Source organism: Plectropomus leopardus, chromosome 2, assembly GCF_026936395.1.
Source record: "Plectropomus leopardus strain MGB_pleo_1.0 chromosome 2, ASM2693639v1, whole genome shotgun sequence".
Classification (NCBI taxonomy): Eukaryota; Metazoa; Chordata; class Actinopteri; order Perciformes; family Serranidae; genus Plectropomus; species Plectropomus leopardus.
In genome coordinates, this window is record NC_142177.1 from 36,568,536 (window position 1) to 36,589,318 (window position 20,783).

The 20,783-nt window shown below is 37.9% G+C and overlaps 1 protein-coding gene across 2 annotated transcripts; it reads right to left on the minus strand.

The window, feature by feature from the left end:
- Window positions 1–386: 386 nt before the first annotated feature.
- On the minus strand, window positions 387–20,783 carry dennd6a (DENN/MADD domain containing 6A). 2 transcript variants are annotated; one of them, XR_015774965.1, is made up of 20 exons: window positions 20,267–20,783; window positions 18,924–18,962; window positions 18,653–18,695; window positions 15,102–15,214; window positions 14,843–14,923; window positions 14,207–14,312; window positions 13,554–13,633; window positions 12,235–12,294; window positions 12,040–12,095; window positions 11,602–11,724; window positions 11,198–11,293; window positions 10,817–10,911; window positions 10,486–10,551; window positions 10,152–10,216; window positions 9,334–9,423; window positions 8,975–9,138; window positions 8,400–8,502; window positions 6,882–6,956; window positions 6,514–6,734; window positions 387–6,386 (listed from the first exon to the last, which is right to left on the minus strand). XR_015774965.1 is itself a non-coding variant. In XM_042510925.2 (19 exons), the coding sequence occupies exons 1-19, from the start codon at window positions 20,495–20,497 to the stop codon at window positions 6,603–6,605; spliced, it is 1,818 nt and encodes a 605-aa protein (XP_042366859.2). In that variant the 5' UTR covers window positions 20,498–20,783; the 3' UTR covers window positions 387–6,602. The 2 variants fall into 2 exon arrangements, 1 of the variants encoding a protein (XP_042366859.2); XM_042510925.2 differs by having other exon boundaries at window positions 387–6,734.

Sequence of the window (20,783 nt, forward strand, 5' to 3'; positions counted from 1 at the left end):
GATTTGACTCTGAATGCATTTTAAATACACAGTAATACATTTTAGAGTAGCTATTATGGACCAAAGCTGCTGTATAAATAATATATTAATTCTAAAATGTTCAAAATATCAACTTGAAAGTAGATGCGAAGTCAACGTTTTAAAACTTAAATTCCACTGCCTCCAAATGGCCCAAAACATCTGTTTTTGTAGGTTTATAAATTAAATTAATATTATTTCTATAACACAAAATCACAATAACGTTTTGTCATGACATCATGATACTTTTAATGTAGGCTAAACTGTAGCAGGTCTATACTGTGTAATTATACTCGTATATATCGGTGAACAGGGGTTCAATTAAATAATTCCTCAGTGATCTTCATAAAAACAGGCAAGAGAACCACTTAAAACTGAAGCTGTATGTTTAATGACAAAAATATCCACCACTGTCAAAAATGTCTGCTGTAGCTATCAGTGCAGCACAACTGAAAATAAAAATTACAAAAATGCAATCGATGACAGACCCAGAACCTGAAGTGTGGCATTAAAAATCGTGTTACTCTGTTCTCACAGCAGCCTTTTTGAAAATTTGGTCAGAAATCTAGACTGGACGTACAAAACAGAAGAAAACAGTTATTTCAGCACACATGAAGCTACTGTAACAGATAGCACAAAAGCTAATTAGCTTACTACAGTACAAGAAATGAGCTAATGTTAGCTAATGCAAGCTAACACTTGGTTAACATTAGCTAGGCCTATGGGACTAAATTTCAAAATGTGAACTATAATCCTCTGAATTCTTTGAGTCAATTTGTTATGTTTTTCACTCTAAAATAAACATTTACTTTTAAACACAAGAAGCTTCTTTAACCATTAGCTGGGATGCTAACTAGCTAACTATACTTTAAGAACTTGCCTAATGTTGCTAATCTTGCTAAGCTAAGATAAGATAAGCTGATTTTAGCTACAGGCCAAAAGAAAGTATACATATGTACCCTAACCCCATGGATTTTTTGTTGTTTGTAACATGTTTTCCACTTAAAACTGTTATTTTAACACATAAGAAGCTACTGTAACTGCTAGCTGTAATGCAAACTAGCTCATTACAGTACAGCAAATGTTAGCAAACTTTAGCTATGGGCCAAAATTAAGTACTTTGTAGGCTAACTATATCCCTCTGGATTTTTATTGTTTGTAACATGTTTCTCAATTGAAAAACTGTGACACAATTATGTGCGTTTTATCTTTGTTAGCATGAGTTGTGAGGTGCAGAGCGAGCTAGTCTTCTAGATACAACTTCCCAAATGTTCAAAACGGCTGCTGTTACGTTTTGTTTTTTTTTTGTCAAATATAACACTGTATCAAGAAAAAGCAAACAAGAGATGTCGTGAAAGACACTCAGCAGTGAGTTTCAAGATTCAAGTTACAATAATGTTACAATAAAACTGATAAACATTTTTAAATTTGATTACAAAAATACAACTGTAGGCCATCGTGTGAAAACAAGACCAATTCGATGACGTAACGCTTATTATCAATACTTTAATGAAAACTGTAGTCCTTTAGGCCCTCAGAGTGGTTTAATGTAGTGGTTATATGGCTTTAATGAAAAACAAAAACAGTGACAGTGTAAATGGAGCGAAATTATGTGTAGCTAGACAACAAATCCTACTTGTATTACATTGACATTTTGAATTTATACTTTTTATTTTTGATGTAACGATAGGTCTAAATATTGTTACAGAAAAATGCCTTAAAAGTATTGCTAGCATTAAATGTTAAAGATAGTGAGTATCAAACTGGTATTCTACACTCTGCTTGATACTTGAATTTAAAGGTCCCATATTGTAAAAAGTCAAATTTCCAAGTAATTTCTATATAAAGCAGGTATAGGTGCTATAGTGTGACAATACTGAAATGCTCAATCCACACAGAAATGCATTCTAAAAACATGTGCCTTTAAATGAGCTGTCAGGATTTCCATGAATCTGTGATGTCACAAATTTACTATATAATCTGTTTTTAAACTTGAAACTGAAACATTTTAAATGGGTCCTTATGTATTTCTTAAAGAGACAAACACTAAAATGGAGTGTTTCAGACAGAGTGTATGTTCAGGCACACAGTATGAGAAATAATGTTTTTTGAACATTAAAGCAACCTAAAAATGAGAATGATATGGGACCTTTAAGTTAAGTATCCAAGTACTTCTTCAACCACCTTCTTCAATCTGAAATCTGTCATTATATTAAGTTAATATCATAGCCATAGATTTCATAAATATAAATGTTTTTGACCTTACATATACATTTAGAAAACACTATTTAAAAGTAATCTGGGGTTTTGCTTAATCATTCATTATCTTAGGCAGTAATATTATGCTCACATTTTATGAGAATGCATTCATGGCCAAATACAAATACCAATAAATTTGTGAACCTCAGCAAACAGATTTTCATTAAAACCAGTGACTGACAAATGAAGACCTTAGGAAGATATATTCAGGATTACTCTCATGTGTCTCTTACCAAACAAACTACAAATTCAAAATGTCAAGTTTTCTCAAAGAAATAGTGTACGAAATTAGTCATTTGTCTACGAAAGGTAAATCAACATTATATGGATGAATTCTTATTTATATTTCTGTATTTAGTAAAACATCTGTTGTAATATCAAAATAATTATTGTACATCATCATATATGGGCCACCGTTTCACTTTACACCAATATGTACAAAACTCTATAGACTTAATTCTCTACAGAGTGGAATATTAGAATAGCCCTCCATACAAAAATTCAAAATTGTTAAAATATTTTTTTGTACAAATATAAAACTTACATGGTTGCCCAACAACCAGGTGTTACAGGTTTCTACAACCAGCAAATATTTTTGTTATATTTCTTTACAATTTTATGCTTGACAAAGCACATATACATGTGTTACATGATGGCTTAAAAAAAACAAAAATACAATCCATACATTTGACAAGGTCCATTTAACAGTTTCAAACAAGTGATATTTTGAAATCCACACATCAAATAACTGTATGTGCAGTTATATGTAACCATAAACTACACTTTTAGAAATTGCTAGTAAGTCATTTACACTCTGAAAATACAATTTACCATGATACATTCTGTTATTGCTTTCATGGTTTTGTTAATTTTTCTTACATTGTTAAGTTTCCAGGCAATTCAGATAGATATGAATTTATTTAATTTTTCAATTTCAAGGGTCATACTGATGATTTTATATGTTTTGGTGCTTTAAATTCAAATTTTAGGTGGTTGCAAGAACAGATTTTTTAAAAAAAACCAATTTTAACAAATGACCAAAGTCATTCTTTCTCATTGTCCCCATTTAATTTGTGTTTTGTTTTCTCTTTTAGGGGCTTTGATTTTGTAGCTGAAAATCGTCTGAGACACCAATGGCAGCTTGAAAAGGAGAAAACATAATCAAAAACATGTAAACCTCCCCAAAAGACAGATACAATCTGCAGTTGATTAATGTGAATCAAACACAATTGGTAGTGCAGCAAAATGATGCTTTGATAGACCCAGCAGTGCCCATTATCCCTTTATCAGAGCAGAGTTTGTTTGGATTCTTATTTTCTCTGACTTTGTCAATTTCTGTTTGTGTCGTCTTTCTGTTTTTTGTTTGAAGGCAACACAGAGGATGATGAACAGGATGGGTTCAGTGTTTGTCAGACGTGGCCCTTCAGAGGAGTTAATTTAATTTAACAAATGTTGAGCTGCGGCTAAAGACGCACTGCTCTTATTATCTTCATTCATTCAGATTGAGACTAACTCATCCAATCTTTGGTTCTGCCATCAATCCTGCAAGGCACCAGCATCATTTCATCCCAAATCCAAATGTTCAGTTAAAACAAAGCTAGATGTAGTGTTTGTTTCTGTTTTCAGCTCCGACAGTTTGTACTTTGTTATTTATTCTAATTTTTATTTCTAACATTGTAAAGCTGGAATATGTCAAACTTATCACTTAAGTATGGAAGCACATTCCTACCAGGAAGATTAAAAAAACAGAGAATGATAAATAAAATAGCCGACAACAGAAATCATCACTGGGACTTAGTAAATCCAAAATCAAGACTTTGAGGGGCAAAATTTGACAAAATTAATTGACTAATAAAAATTACAAGAGACCAAACTAAAAATGTTGGTTGCTTTAGTCAAAATTAGGAAAAAGTCAAAGTTTGATTTTTTTCATTGAAGTTATAAGATACTTCAAAATTAGATGATACTAACCTGAAATTAAGACTTTTTCAGTTAAAAATAATAAAATAAACCAATTTTGTCATTATATATATTATTATTAATGTTTTTTTTTTAAATCATTTCTAACTTTTTATCCCCCCCAGCAGAAATGTGGCTTCCATACTTCCTTTTTGTGTCTTTATTCGTCAGTGTTTAAAAGCTATCAGGAACGTTCTGTAAGTGTCTCATTACAAATTTAAAAACAAGGAAAAGATCATTAAGTCCTCTGATGGACTTTAAGGCTTTTTTAAACTTGGTAAAAAAAAAAAAAAAAGTTGCGTCAGGCGTCAGAATTACATATTTTTCTTTTTTACATTCAAGCAAATATAAATAAATACCAACACATGAGACACATTTTGTCAATCTATGTTTTGTCCCCAGGTTTTCTGTAGCGGATGCTCAAATTTTGTGTATTCAAAGTTCCAGCTGTTGACTTTGCATCGTTTACTTTTATTTTACTGTCCCAAATTTACATATCAGCCGAGAGTGAAAGAGCAGCCTGTGACGTGTGAGTGCAGTTTCATCTGTGTTCATAAAGTTTAGACAGCAGGAGCCTCTCTGATACCCATCTTTCTCTATTTGAAACAAAACTTAAAAGTAACTTTTAAAGTTATATTAAATGACTCCAGACCTTATGATCTATGCATCTATGCACAGAGGATTTGCCTGATTTAGTCATTTTAAAGATGAACTTCCCCTCAAAGAGCATCTCTTGTGTCACTGATGAGGAAAGCAGAATTGCACTGACCTCAAGTTCAAAGTTTCAAATAGTTTATCAATAAAAGGAAATCTCAGCCAGAAAAAGAAGAAAAAAAAGACCAAAGATGGAAATGACAAAATAAAAGCATTCATTTAAAGAGAAAATTATTAAACAAAAGTCAACACTATTAGATTTTAAGTTAAAATCTTGTCTTACTATCTCATATTTTGACTTGATTAAAATTACAAATTGATGTAATTTTGACTTTTTTAATGTCAACAGTTCTTTACTAAAACTTTTTAATTAAAAGGGTAAAATATTTGGAATTGCTATCTCATAGATCAAAATATCCAACTTAATTTAGAAGATTTTAAGTAAACTGACTTAGAGTCTCATAATGGAAGACAACATTTTGGGTTCATTTTGACTTTATATCTCATAATTGTGTTTCAGGGTAATTATTTTTCAACATTTCTAACTTTTAATTTTTCTTTTTTTCTTTTTTTTCATTTGGCGGACTCGGCTATCCGTAGTTCCAAAGTCCGACAAATCAAGACTGCATTTGACCGTCAGATGAGCTCAGAATCAGGTTTTGTTTTAGATTCAGTCTTCAACAAAACATAAATCTAATGACAACCCACACCGAGATTTCGGAACAATTTTGGATATTTTCCTCCAACTGTTATGACGGGCTACACACAGATCATGTGACATGGATACAGGGATGTGATTGGCTCCTGAGCACACGAGACTAGAGTCATTTTACTGCATTGACAGTTATTACAAGGTCGCTGGTGCTTAATGCTCTCTGTGTGTGTGTTTGTGTTTTAATGGATAAAACTGTAGAAGATTTAATTATAAAGCACTGCTTGGCTCTGCTCGGCTCAGTTTGTTTGCATAAAAGTAAGTGTGTGTGTGTGTGTGTGTGTGAGAGAGAAGGGCACACTGGTCCAGTTAGGGATGAAGTGCACTTCATTTAAAATCTTTTAAAAATGGATGAAAAACTCCAGTCAGTTCTGCTGGACTGCAGCAGTTCGTTGTCAAAGTTTAAAAAAAAAAAAAAAAGGTAAAAAATTAAAAACAGTTAGAGGTAAAAATGCTGAGGGTCAAAGGTCAGCTCGGTTCTTCTTCCTGCTCTTACCGTCAAGGTGATGGCAAATCCTTCAGCACACAGGCCACCAAAGGCTCAGATGGAGCTCTGGTTCTGAGCCACACGCTGGGAGAGCAAAGCTGCGACGAATGAAGCGCTCCTTTCTTTATCTGATGGCGTCTCTGTGATGAAAAACCTCCTCAGAATTTTTAAAGGCTGTTTCACCTCCTGAAACCTCGTTGGAGGTGTTAACGTCAGGCAGCTGCCGCCTCCTCCGGCTTGTCGTTTGAACATCACATGATCACTGAGGCGTGAGCGACACGTTTGGTGATAATCCCACTGCAGCGATTTAGGAAAAATAAAAGAAGTAAATACAACTGGATGAATATTTTGGGAGACAAGAATGCGCTGTGTGCTTTCATCCTCAAACTGGGGCCCAGTCTGAGTAAACTGGGGGTCCCCCCACCTGGGAGTCGACTGGGAGGAGACCCCCCTCCACAAACTTTGAAACAAGCTCCACCTGGGGTTACAGTAACAAGTCCGAGGGGTTAAAGGTCAAGGCGTGGAGGGCTTGTGGAGGATGCCCTGCAGGTCCTCCGGTAAGGACAGGATGACGGCCTCTATGTGGGCCCTCAGTTTGGACAGAGTCCCCGGACGCACCGGGAGCTGCTCCCTCTCCGCCTGACTCTGCAGCAGAGAGAAAATTCATCAATACATTTTATTAATTTATTAATCAATACATTTTATTAATTTATTAATCAATACACTTTATTAGTACATGAGCTGTTATTGATAGTGCTGATGTTTGTGAGCCTTAAATGAGTTTGTACTGACCAGTTTATCTTTCAGCTTCAGAACCAGATCAACTGTCTCCACCTCCGAGTGTTTCTGGACTCTCTGCTGCAGGTCCTACACACACACACACACACACACACACACACACACACACATGCACAGACACAGACACAGACACAGACACACACACAGACACACAGACAGACACACACAGACACAGACACAGACACACACACACACACACACACACACATAGACACAGACACAGACACACAGACACACAGACACACACACACACACACACACGCACAGACACAGACACAGACACACAGACACAAACACACACACACACACACACACACACACACAGACACAGACACACACAGACACAGACACAGACACACACACACACACACACACACACACAGACACAGACACAGACACACACACACACACAGACACACAGACACACACACACAGACATAAAGAAAAGGCATGATTTCCCAGCCCATATGAAAAGCCAACCCCACTGAAGAAAGTCCTGAATATGGATCTTAGTTTTTCACCTTCACAGCACTTGTTGGAGATTACTCTGACCTCCAGTTTAACTCGGTACATTCAGACAGTTTCCTGGGGCTGGTCACGACAGCCGCAAAAAAAATATTTTGTCCAAATGGATTACTGAGGATGCTCCGAGCTACTCACAGTGGATAACTGAACATAACTTCTGCGTGCCCTTAAAAAAGGTTACATGTAACGTAAGAGGTACACCAAGAGATTTTTTAAAACACGGCAAGCTTGGATTGACTTTCTGGGAAAATAATTGGACAAACCTGTGCACCACCACCTTTTATTTTATTTTGTTTATTCATTCATTTATTTTTCATTTTTATTTATCCTTTTATGTTATTTTATTTTTTTGTTTATTTTTTTACCTATTTTTTTAATGTATAGGTCTTTAATTAATCCCATTTTAATTCCTCGTTATTTTACTTGTGATTATTGTACTGTTTGTCAAACCTGCAAAGTTTAATAAAAATAATGACACATTTTCTAAAAAAAGCCAACCCCAGATTCACTTTTGTTTGGCATTTTGTCTCGCTATTTTTGCTTTTTTTCCTCCCAGCTCTGTTTGTCTTGAATGCTTGGTCGCTACCTTTTTATAGCGCATGACCTCACCTGAGCACTGTGGGGATACACGCCCATGAATGTCATAAACACAGAAAAAAAGAAAAAAACAGCAAAATGTAGGCAGAGGGCAGAGTCTCTGCAGAAAAATACACCGCCACACACCTCCAGTGGGTCGTAAATGACGACTGGGAGGCATTGCTTCTGTTTGAGTCCATGCATTGTTTTTTAGACAAATCCTGCATCGTATATCTGTAACTTCCAGTCTTTGTCCTACAGAACAGTTTAAGGCAAAATGTGTACAGCTGATTTGGTGACTCAACAACTTGTAGGAACTGAAGTTGTGTGAAAGGCTGAAAAAGTCTTTAATAACAGTTGATATTTCAGGTTTACAGAATCAATCTCTCCCTCCCTGCTGCCCCTCCTCACCTCCTCACACAGCGCCTCCAGGTGCAGAGCCTCCAGTTTCTGAGTCATCTCTCTCCTCCTGTTACGGAACCAGCCGTCAAAGTTGGGAGACTTGAGGAAATGCCTTCAGACACAGAAATAAAAACAATACACACATTATGAGTCCACATGATGCTCAGGATCGTGTGAATTTCACCTCCACGTTGTTGTTCTGTGCTCAACACTCCCGCTGATGTTTCATATTCAAAAACTACCCGGAAAGGGAGGAAATTTACAGTTTTACGCCTGCTGATTTACTAAATCACACCAATATTTGATTATTAAATCAAATATTGGTAAAAAAAAACCCAAAACAAAACAGGCCTGTCTCTAATACAAGCCTGTTTAAAATAAAGGCCTCGATCTCCGACCAACTTTTCAAAAGTTATGGCATCTCTTTATTGTGTACAAGAGTTTCGTAACACATCCAGAGACACAAATTTCCAACAGACCTGCAACATGAAGCTGGATTTGTTTGTTTGTGTGTGTGTGTGTGTGTGTGTGTGTGTGTGTGTGTGTGTGTGTGTGTGTGTGTGTGTGTGTGTGAGTGTGTGTACCTGTAGAGTCCTATCCAGTCTCCTTTCAGCCTGGATGTGAGCTGAGGTCCAGCTTTCTCCAGAGTCTTCATGAAGTCCTGCTGGATGAACGGCCGTAGTTGAGGAGGACTCTTCCAGGGACTGATGGACTTCTGGAGAGGCATCAAACTGGCCACGTACCGCTCCTGTAACACACACACAGACACAAACAAACACACACACACACACACACACACACACACACAGAGAAAATAAAACCGTGACTATAAAGGTGACATAAAGGTACACGAAAACCCCCAAAACTAAACAACACCAAGTTACTATAAGACAAAACCATTATGAGAAACATAAAGACAAAATAAAAAATGTCTCATCATTACCAGAGGAATGATGAAGCTCTGTGTCAGTTCTAGGAAATACCGTCGAAGAATTGCATTTTGGGCCGCTGAGGGTCGCTTCTGCTGAACACCCTAAAAAACAAACACAAAAAGAAACAAAAAAAAATCAGATTTGTGGCTCTCACATTTGTAGAAATATACTGTAGAAATCAACCAGTGATGTAACTGATGCAACTTATTTCGGTATATTTCTCACTAATACTCTGATAACGCAGCTACTTTCAAAACAACTTATTCTATATGTACCACACACCCTAAAATCTGTTGAATAAAAATATAGTTGGTTTTTTTTAATAAAAAAATTAATGTGTCCTTTAACTCTTTAAGACATAGACTGAAATCAGTTTTCCTGTGCTGCATTCATTTACAAGCATTTAAACAACTGAAACCTGAGAAAATTGGTTTGTTGAATTTAGAAAACATCAGGAGAAACTTGGCAAGATATGTCACATAAATTGCAAAAAATGTCCAGAAAACGGCATTAATAACTCTTAGAATGATGTTATATATATTTAACACCTTTTAAAGGGCATTGCCTTGTTTGCTTTTGTTTTTTTACTTCTTTTTTTTTAGCTTTTCCTCAGTTCTTATTTTTAGGTAATTTTCTCGTACTTTTTGGCTAATTTCTTGCCAATTTTTGGGTAATTATTTCTTAAACTGCTTGTTGCCTTCTTCAAATGTTTTGAATAATATCAAGCCAGTTTACTGAGGTTTAAAAGGGTTAAAGTAATGTGGTAATCGTGGAGGGCTGAAGTGCAATAAAACAATGAAAAAATACAGATTTCGAGACCCTGTCTTACCTTCTGAAGCTGTTTGATGATTTCCTCATCTTTGTTGAGATACGGCTTATATGCTGTGTAAACACCTGCAACACACACACACACACACACACACACACACACACACACACACACACACACACACACACACACACACACACACACACACACACACACACACACACACACACACACACACACACGCGCCAAGAAACTGACAATGTACACTTGGACTGATGGTGGAGAATCTGCTGCCTCATAACGTTTGTGTGTGAGTTTCGGGTCATTTTCTGTGAGGTGCTTCACATTACAAAAAAACAATTACAATGAAAAATAAATACGGAAAAGCATTTACCAGGTTTAGAGTCCAGAGTTTTGAGATTTTTCAGTTTCTTGACTTTCATCTGCTTGGCCATCTCTCCTGAGAGAAGCAGACAAATTGAAAGATCAGACAGGTGTTTAATGTGTTACCTGAAAGCTGCTTGAGCAGCTGCAGCAGCTGAAGCAGCAGCAGTGGCAGCAGCAGCAGGAGCAGCAGCTGCAGCGGCAGCAGCGGCAGCAGCAGCAGCAGCGGCAGCAGCAGCAGCAGCGGCAGCAGCAGCAGCTGAAGCAGCAGCAGCGGCAGTTGAAGCAGCTGAAGCAGCAGCAGCAGCAGCGGCAGCAGCGGCGGCAGAAGCAGCATCTACCTGCTTGCTTCATGTCTCCGATGCGGATGATGTGCGGCCAGTGTTGGAGGGTTTTCGCAAAGAAGGGATTGGTCACTCCCAGAATGACTGACGGCCTGTTAAAAGAGAAAAAACAGACAACTTTATAATAATAAACCGAGTCAAAGACCAACCACTCTTCATGCACAACTACATAAACAAATAGTCAGATTCAAACAAACAACCACCTTCAACCTTTGAGGTGGTGGAGATCACTTATGAGCGATAGAGCAGATTTTTACAGAGTTTTAATTCTTAATTAAGTTTAATTTATGATTCTTCAGGCACTTTAACACTCCAACGCACAAGAAGGGTTCCTAGCTGAATAATAAGTACAAGCATTGCTGGTTCATCTTTACTCACGGCGCCTGCGTCCTGGTGGTGTACTCCTTAAACTCGCTGTCGTGGATGGTGAAGTACGGCCGGAAGTCACTGCAGTAACGCAGAGGAGAGATGCAGCTGCAGCGGGAGAGAGAGAGACAACAACAGAGAAACGTTACTGAATAACCTAAGTAATCACTGAAAGAAAAATCCAACAAGACAGTTCACCAAAAGACATTCAAAACTGAATTCAAAATGTGAAATTCTCCCTTTTACTGTCATAAAGACATGAAGACATATTTTGGTGCGATTTATGTCTTTCCAAAAGAGTTAAGGACACGCATTCAGAATACAAATCTGATCAAAATTAACCTCAAATTAACTTTAAACTTCAAGCTATCACACACAAGTTCACCAAATGATTCCATACTTCTGCCCCGACTCACCTGACTAACGCCAGCACGGTATCCGACGACTCTGCTGGCGATGGCGCCATGACAACCAATGCCTCCCCTAGCAACACCAGCTCCCACAGCATCTGGATGTGGAAGAAGACCGGGTAGAAACACCTGGAGAGAGAGATTTAGAGTGCATAATAAAGGTTTAGAAAATATTTTGTTTCCTTCTGTGTATTTACACATTGCCTTCTCTGCATGTTTTTGAAAGAAATCAAACAAATTTGCTCAGGTTTCAGAGGGTTAATCACCATGGCTACCATGCTGGTACAAACACAATAGTAAGATCAGTCTTCATTTTGTATCATATAAACTAATTTCTGCAGGTAATTTTGGCAGGTGCATGAGTAAAGTTTGAGGAAAACAGCTGCAGTAAGACCACCGAACAGCAGGCGGCGACAGAGTGTTACACAAGCATGTCACGCTCACCTGAAGAGGTCGACCTCGTGGATGGTCGGGAGCACGATGGACACCTGACTGTTGCTCTGAAACACAGACGCACTCTTTCAGCTGAAGTAATCACACGCTTCCTTTATGTTCACACACTTAATGATACTTTTGTGTGTGTGTGAGTGTGTGTGTGTGTGTGTGTGTGTGTGTGTGTGTGTGTGTGTGTGAGATCACCTGGGCGGACTGGACCAGCTGTGAGGTTCCAGGTTTGTCGTAACAGGTCGGGATTCGAACCTGCAGCCGCACACAGATTGAACACAGTCACAGTTTGAACACTCAATATTAAGTCGACGCGTTTTCAGTCTAACGCTGCACGATGGTGAACACGTCATAATTGATTTTTGTCCACATGATTGTTTGTCATATCAATTTACTTTATCAACACTTTGATATTATAATATTAATATTAATACAATATTCGGGTTATTTCTATTGTCATGTGCGCACTTTACTGTGGAGCAGTCAATGTCAATACATCGATCTCGAGCTCCTGTTTGTTAAAGAAAAATAATGTGAGGAAAAATCATGTAAGTGGAACAAAATTTAAATAGAATCTAGTTCTACAATAATGCAGCAGCAGCAAAAATATATAATAAATAAAATTAAATGAAAAATGTTAAAAAATGAAATAAATCAGGGTTCCTGCAGCTTAAGGAAAGGATTTAAGGTGTTTTAAATGCCACTAAAAATTATTGTATTAAGTGCATTAATGGTCAAAATAGCAAAATTGAAGATTGACTATTTTATTTATCCAAAATGGTTATTGTGACAAAATATAACTTTTGCGATATGACTTTGTCAGTGAAAAAGTTAGATTGACACATGGAAGACGACGAACATATTATATCATCGTAAAATTATCTATCTGGTTTAACAACAGACGTGGGATATATTTGGCGATTTTGTGTTTCTCTATCTGCACGTGATATTCCACTAAAAAGATTCTCATCACGATGAGTTTAACGAAAAGGAATTCATTCAATTATTTAACAAAAATATAAATAGATGTTACAGATTGATTTGAGACTTTATGATGCAACGTCAGGAAAGAAATATTCATAAAATCCTTCTTTTCATGTTTGAGCATTCAGGTCTTATTTTTAGATTAATTAATTCAATGCCTTTTAAGACTTTTTAAGGATCCACGGGAACCCTGATGAAAGATGAAGTTAAAACAAAACTAAATAAGAAAAATGCAAAGTTGAGAAGAAGCTTAAGACAAGATGTGGACACGGGACACTGTACTATGATGTTGGTGGCTTTGTGAGCCACGTTCTCGTAGTCTAATGGATAAAAACAAACTTTACACATAAAGAACTAAAGCTGGAGAAAGTCTGCAAAGTTTGTTATGAAAGAAGAAACACATTTGCATTAATAATGTGTTTCCTGAGTCCTGCTGCACCACGAGGGCTTGACCTGCTGTAACAAGTCACACCGAGCGTCTCCACCCTCTGCGTTTGCGTTTGCGTTTGCGTGTGCGTGTGCGTGCGTACCTTGATGACCACACCCATAATGGGAAGTGTGAGGATTCGACCAGGATGGGGCGTCGGCCAGCGGTCGATGTCATTACAAGCTGTCAATCAAATACACAAACAACAGATTTGAATCAGAATCAACTTAAACAGATTAAAATGTAAAAGTTTCATTGAGAGTCCGTACACACATTTTATCTGATGCATTATGATACAAGTGACCTGCAATAAATTCTTTGTCATTATCAAGTTTATTTAAGTGGCACATTACAGATTCAGTTTCTGCTGTTTGTATTAAAGAGCTGTTTGAAAATAATTTCTCAAAACTGAAGTTACAAAGTCGTTTGATAGACGAGAGAGAAGAAAAGATGGTGTTTGATTAAAAAATAACTTTAACTGACAGACGGGTGAAGACAGACGGGTGAAGACAGACGGGTAGAGACAGACGGGTGAAGACAGACGGGTAGAGACAGACAGGTAGAGACACAGGTAGAGACACACAGAGACAGACGGGTAGAGACACAGGTACAGACAGAGGGGTATAGACACACAGGTAGAGACACACATGTAGAGACAGACGGGCAGAGACATAAGGGGTAGAGACAGACAGGTATAGACAGACAGACAGGTAGGGACAGACAGACGGGTAGAGACAGACGGGTAATCAGACTGACCAGCCTCCAGACAGGGCTCCTGTTTCTCGAAGTATTCGGGAGCCATGATTTTCAGCAGGGAGTGGAAGAAGGTCACATACGGCAGCTTACTGATCAGGACCAGAGACTGATGATACAGAGACACACCCAAAATTAATATGAGTACATTATTATCTATATTATTATCTATGACTTTAATACTATCATTTCATATGATCACCTTAACTTTTTATGTTAATCCATTATCTATTATGTAAGTTTGACTGACTTTCAGACACATTTTAATTTTATTTTGTTGGGAAGATTCTGCTGATTGGGCTGAAATTGATTATTATATTTCATAACTTATTCATGATTTGAGCAATTATCCATTGAGTTTATAAAATGTCAGAAAACAGCGACAAAATTAATCTACAAATCACAATCTTCAAATGTTTTTTTCGTCCGAAAATCAAAAACATTCATTTTACAGTCATATAAAAGAGAGAAAAGTAGAAAAACCGCACACTTGCAGTTTTACATGATGACTGACTTAAATGATTACATGATTATGATTATGACTTGACATAAACAAGTAAGTAAATAAATAAATAAATAAAATATTATAATGATTCTTCTTTTTGGTGCATTTAATCTGAACTTGGGTCTGACACTGACCTTCTGGAAGTATCCTCTCTTCAGGGATTTGTCTCGCACCTGACGGAAGTACACGTAACCATAGTAATGACCCTGTTCCCTCTAAAACACACATACACACACACACACACACACACACACACAGAAAAAAAATCACAATTAAGTTTTACATCACTAAATGAAATAATCTTTATGTAAACATTACTTTATGTTTCTGTTGTTGTTTGTGTGTTTGTGTGTGTGTGTGTGTGTGTGTGTGTGCGCGCGGACGCGACCCGACCTTCAGACAGGGAGGTGCATCTCGGTCGGTGGTTTCCAGGAAGCAGCCGAGCGATGACTTCCTGTTGGAGCCCTGACGAAAGCGGAAGCAGAATTGCGTGTCGCCAAGGCAACCTGGGAACACAGCAGAGTGATGTGGTGTGGTTACCATGGGAACACACGTTAGGAATTTCTTGTCAGTTACATCATCTATGTATTTCGAATGCAATTTCTTATTCATATGTATTTGATTTCTTTTGCTTCGTGTTAAATTACTTCTATTTTCTAGAGTTAAAATCATAATCTATATTTGTGTATTATTTTAGCTTCTTATATGTGACACTGAGACAATAAAAGCATTAAATCACACAACCACAAAAGGCAGAAACTTCATTCTGAGTGATTTTAAATAAGCACCGGTCAGCTCTTGTCAGTGTCTTCCTGGTTTCCTCCTGATTTTTGGACAAACAGGAAGAGGAAGCAGAAAAAAAAGAGGAATTAGGAAGTGCCCAATAAGTCACAGACCGGCCTTTAACCCCTGCATGACCTCAGCACATCCTCCAGCAGACACATCAGAGTAGAGTGAGAGAAAATGTTTTTGAGTGTAAAATATTCCAAATACCACACACACACACACACACACACACACACACACACACACACACACACACACACACACACACACACACACACACACACACACACACACACTTCCCAGCATTCTGCCAAGACTCCATGACGTTATGCAGTCGGGCTGCGTTTGAGACCACCCAGCATGAAGCACGCCATCTGCAGCTTAACCACAGCTCTGAAGATCGAACACTCTGCGTTTTATTTGTGCGTTTCTACTCACTCTTTACGTTTTCTTACTTAAAGGGGAACTGCGCCCATTTTCAAAATTCCTCCATGTCATTACTGGTCTAAGACTGGTGGTGTTCCTGTAGGTGCTGTGCCTCAGTACCTCAGTGGCAAATGTGTATTTGCAATTTAAGTGCAATTTTGTCAAAAGAGCCTGAAAGGCAATTTTATGTAATGTTTTGGGGTTTTTATTATGTTTTATTTATTTAGGATAATTTCATATTTTTTCTCTGAATATTCTTCAAAATTAAAAATTCATTTCTCTTTGAAGGACTGTATTATTATCATGCTATTATGTTATTATATCAGTGGAATGAAATAGTCCTGAAATGACAATGATATTGCTGATCAGAAATATGTCTGGGATGCTAAATTAGTGCATTTGAATTTGGCATTTTGCCGATTTTCTGTGTCGGCATTTTATTTTAATGATTGCTGATAAAATTGGATAAATTAAATAAATAAATAAATAAATTGGATAGATTTAAAATTAATTGACAGAAAGATTTTCAATTATGTTGTAAATGTGTATCGGTTCCAAAAATCTCATGAACTATAAAATAAATAAATTTACTGTTAAAAAAACAACTGAGAACCTCTAGCTTTCCATTTTAAGTCTGTCACTATTTTGTTTGTAATGAAACCTCTGACTCAGGTGTTCCAACACTCTCCATCTGATGCGGATGTAAACATGCTCAGTAACAAGAGTCAAAAGTGGACTGAAGACACATGATGCCAGCTCTGATCAAGATGTGAGACTGAATTTGCGGAGACACAGAGAGCTGCAGCGTGATGTCTCTCTCTCTGACAAACACCTCCAGTTTATATATAGCAGCCCTGGAAGCATTTGTCCTAATCCTGCCGTCATCCTGAGGCCAGGAGGCTCGTCAGCTCTGCCGCCTGCTGACTCACAGCAAAAGAGCACACACCTGCACGCACACGCATGCACGCACGCACACACACACACACACACACACACACATACACATACACACACACACACACACACACCTGCATGCACGCACGCACACACACGCACGCACGCACACACACGCAATACCACAGAGGTGTTTATGCACACACATGTGCGTGTCAACCAATCCCTAAGCCACTTTATCTCCACTCTACTGTTTCACTCATGACAATTTTCAAAATGCTCCCTGGCTGTAGCTGCATGGCCAAACAGGTATTATCTGGGGGACTTATTGTGCTTTTCTGTATTTTCTGTCCGAAAATATCACATTGAAGGATGTTCCTGTTAAATGAGGCCAACATGTTAAATATTGAGGTAAACAAATTACCTCAAAGTTAGATTATCTATATCATATGTGGGAATAATAAGTCTTTTATGAGTGGAGCACATGGAAGACAATAAAGATATTAAATTTGCATGAAGGTTTCTATTTAGTTTACCAACAGAAGTGGGATAAATAATATGTATAATATCTTGCATTTGTCTCTGTTTCATATCTGTTCTCAGTTCTGCACATTACTATGTTTGCACATCCATCTTCACTTTTTGCACACTTATTTGCACATTTTTTCTTTTTTATTTCTCTTTTTAATCTTTTTGGCTTTTTTCTTTGTTTTCTGTATAATGTACATATCTTTATAATTATTATTGCTATTTTCTTTCATTCTATTCTATTTTATTCTATGTTAAGTGCCTTCTTTTGTATTATTTATTTGCATTATTTTGCCTTTTTAACAAATATTTTATTCAGTTGCTGCTCTCTTATTTGCTGTAACAAAACAATTTTCCTCACGGGATTAATAAAGTATTTCTGTTCTATTCTACTGTATTTCTGGCCTGTTTTCTGGACGATTTTATGATTTTCAATCTGCATGTGAGATTCTGATGCTTGGATTCCGATTATAATGACTTTATTCAATTATTTACCAAAAAACAAACAAAAAAAATACAAGATGTTACCAATTATTTTGACATGTTACTATGCAACATCAGAAACAAATATTCATAAAATCCCACTTCCCATGTCTGTGCATTTTTAAGACTTTTGAAAGATTAATTTCAGTCAATTTAATATTAATTAAGGCATTACTTTTAGATAATGAATTCAATGCCTTTTAAGACTTTTTAGGGATCTGCGGGAACCCGGGGTTATGTTACACAAGCCATTCTCATTCAGAATCACATTTGTATTATTGCTAAAAATCCAGCTCTTAATCTTGGTCAGCAGTGTGTTGTGTGGTTTGCTTTATCTGTCTGGACAGGTGCTGTCAAGGGTTAAAGATCACCAGCATGACATCTGAAACCACCTTAAAGTCGGTGAGAGGGTGATGGTGAATGAGGGGCTCCGTCTAACAACTTCTGTAACTTTCTGAAACCAACGACGCCACATTTACACCTGCTGAGAAAGTACGCACAGCTTAAACTTCTCTCAAGGTCTCTATTTTAATAAAACAACTATTTCGGTCACTTTTGACGTGGATATCTATTTGCAATCTAAGAATATCTAAGAAAACGTGCACCATTAACCACATATTTAAATAATTAACACATCTCCTTCATCTCTGTGACAGCTGGCGTTTCACTCCCCCTTCATCAGTGGCTCTTTTGAACAGCTGTCGCAGAACGTTCAGTTCTTTGAGCGTAAAGCCAAACCCTAATCTGACACATCACCATAAAGTTGAGTCAAAGTCTCCACAGTGGTCTGATCGATCTGCTGCGGCTAAAGAAAAACAGGAACTCACCTGAGTTGGAGTCAGGAAAGGACAGGTAACAGATGCTTGTTTTCTGAAAAAGAATATATGTAGTTTGTTTTCGCCCTCTTCATCAGGTTGATTCAGTCGTTCGAACACAAATCAAAAATGAGATGTAACACATAACAAACAGCGGCACATTAACGAGCATGAAAATATTACAAATTATCTTTAGGATTTAGTGTACATTTATTTACGAAAAGCATGTTGAATATCTTAAAAATTAACCCATTTAAAACCACACCTGGTCAGTCTGACTCACCTCTTTCTCCGACAGTTTGGAATGATGAGGATAAATAACCTGCAAGACAGAAGAGCAGCGTTACCTTGCAGCAGGAGCTCATCGCCACACGTCTAAACACAGCTTCTGTGACACAAAACAGCACCTTTTATCACAGTTTTTTTTTTGAAACATGGACATCTTTACCAACATTTATTTATCTCTCTAATTCTTATTGCTATGCGGGTGCGCAACTGGACTTGCTTGAGTCTCTTGACGACGTTTCACGTCTCATCCAAGCGGCTTCTTCAGTTATCTCTCTAATGTTACCGAGTAAAATACTTTCTGTAACTGATATCTTCCATTTTGCTGTACTTGATTTTATAAGAGGTTATCATATTGCAGTTCACATTGAGCAGCAACAATTTTGATAACTGTGTCAAGAGAAAGTCTTTGGGTTTTTGACCCAAGACAAAGTTCCCATCGCCTCTGAGAACTTGTGATGGGCTTTCATTTCCTATTTTGCTGACATTTTTGAAGTCTTAAATAATAAAAGGTAATGGTTCATACATATACATAAACACTACACCACCACTTCACTGTCTCCTAAATTATGAGTATGTTTTTTTCATTTTTTTAAGTAACATATGCTGCATGTTTATTGATCTAGGTTTTTTTTGCACTGTATGTTGAGTCACGTCAACTGAGTTTCTGAATCTGAATAAACACAAAATGATCTGCCTGCAAATTATATGCAGGGAGTCACGTATTTACAACAGAACTACAAACAAATTTAATAATGATAAAAAACAAATAAATAAGCAAGCTTTGCTGTCTTTATGTTACTCAGTTTTTAGAGACAGTGAAACATAATAACTGAACCCACATCACTGTATATAACCTCAACAACAAGTGCAGTGTATTGCCATTATCTTCTGTTGGATTCAAACCCTCAATGCCGGAGATGCCTTGCTCAACTTCCCAAGTTTAAGGCCTGAAAAAGTCAAATGCGTGTGTCTGATAGGGGGACATTTTCAACAAAACACCTCCATGTGAGATGGTAGCTGAGCTGGTGCTGTTGGGACAGACTATCTACAGGGAAAACAGCACACAGTCCACATTAGCTGCGATAAACTTTATCAGAGGGTAATAAGATCGGATTCCTACAGTGGAAATATTCTTCTACATTATCTACATTTGCGTGTACACGTGTCAGCACTGTTAACCCAAAGAATAACTACAAAAAGAGACAGCTCCATGGAGAGGTTTGTGTGCTCCCTTCCAGGAAATAGCCTGATCCCTCAATAACCGCTAACTTAGGCATTTTAGCCTCGCTGTGGAGGAGTTTCATGACCCGGCTGTCCCCGGCGGACCCCCTGCCTCACCTCCACCGCCTGCCCCAGCTCCAGGTCGAAGCCGACCACACAGATGCAGTGCAGCCAGGCGGAGAAGCGGTCCCAGGGCAGCAGGAGAGCCTCCTCCGGCTCGTCGTCGCCTCCGGGCCCGGGAGGCAGAGTTATTTCCTCGGCCGGGGAGATGCTACTAGCGTCCTGGTCGTCCAGATCCTCCGGCTCCTCGACCTGCTCCCCCAGCTCCTCCGGGCCTTGCAGAGCCATCGCGACGGCCCCGACACGGACTCTCAGACGATCCGGATAATGTTAACGGTTTTCTAAACTAGTTGACTGGTATTTCTAGTCCAGGTCCCCGCGGGTGACAACAGAAGGTAGTGCTGCAGAAAGTACACACTCAGCTAGCAGTTAGCATAGCAGCAGGAGCGTACGGTACGTATACGTCCTGGATGAAACGTGCAACGTCATCACGTACGGTCGTCCCTGGCACTGAGTTGTATTCAAGTAAAGTGTGTGAAGAACAGCTCCGTCAATATCCGCCACTACACGCAGA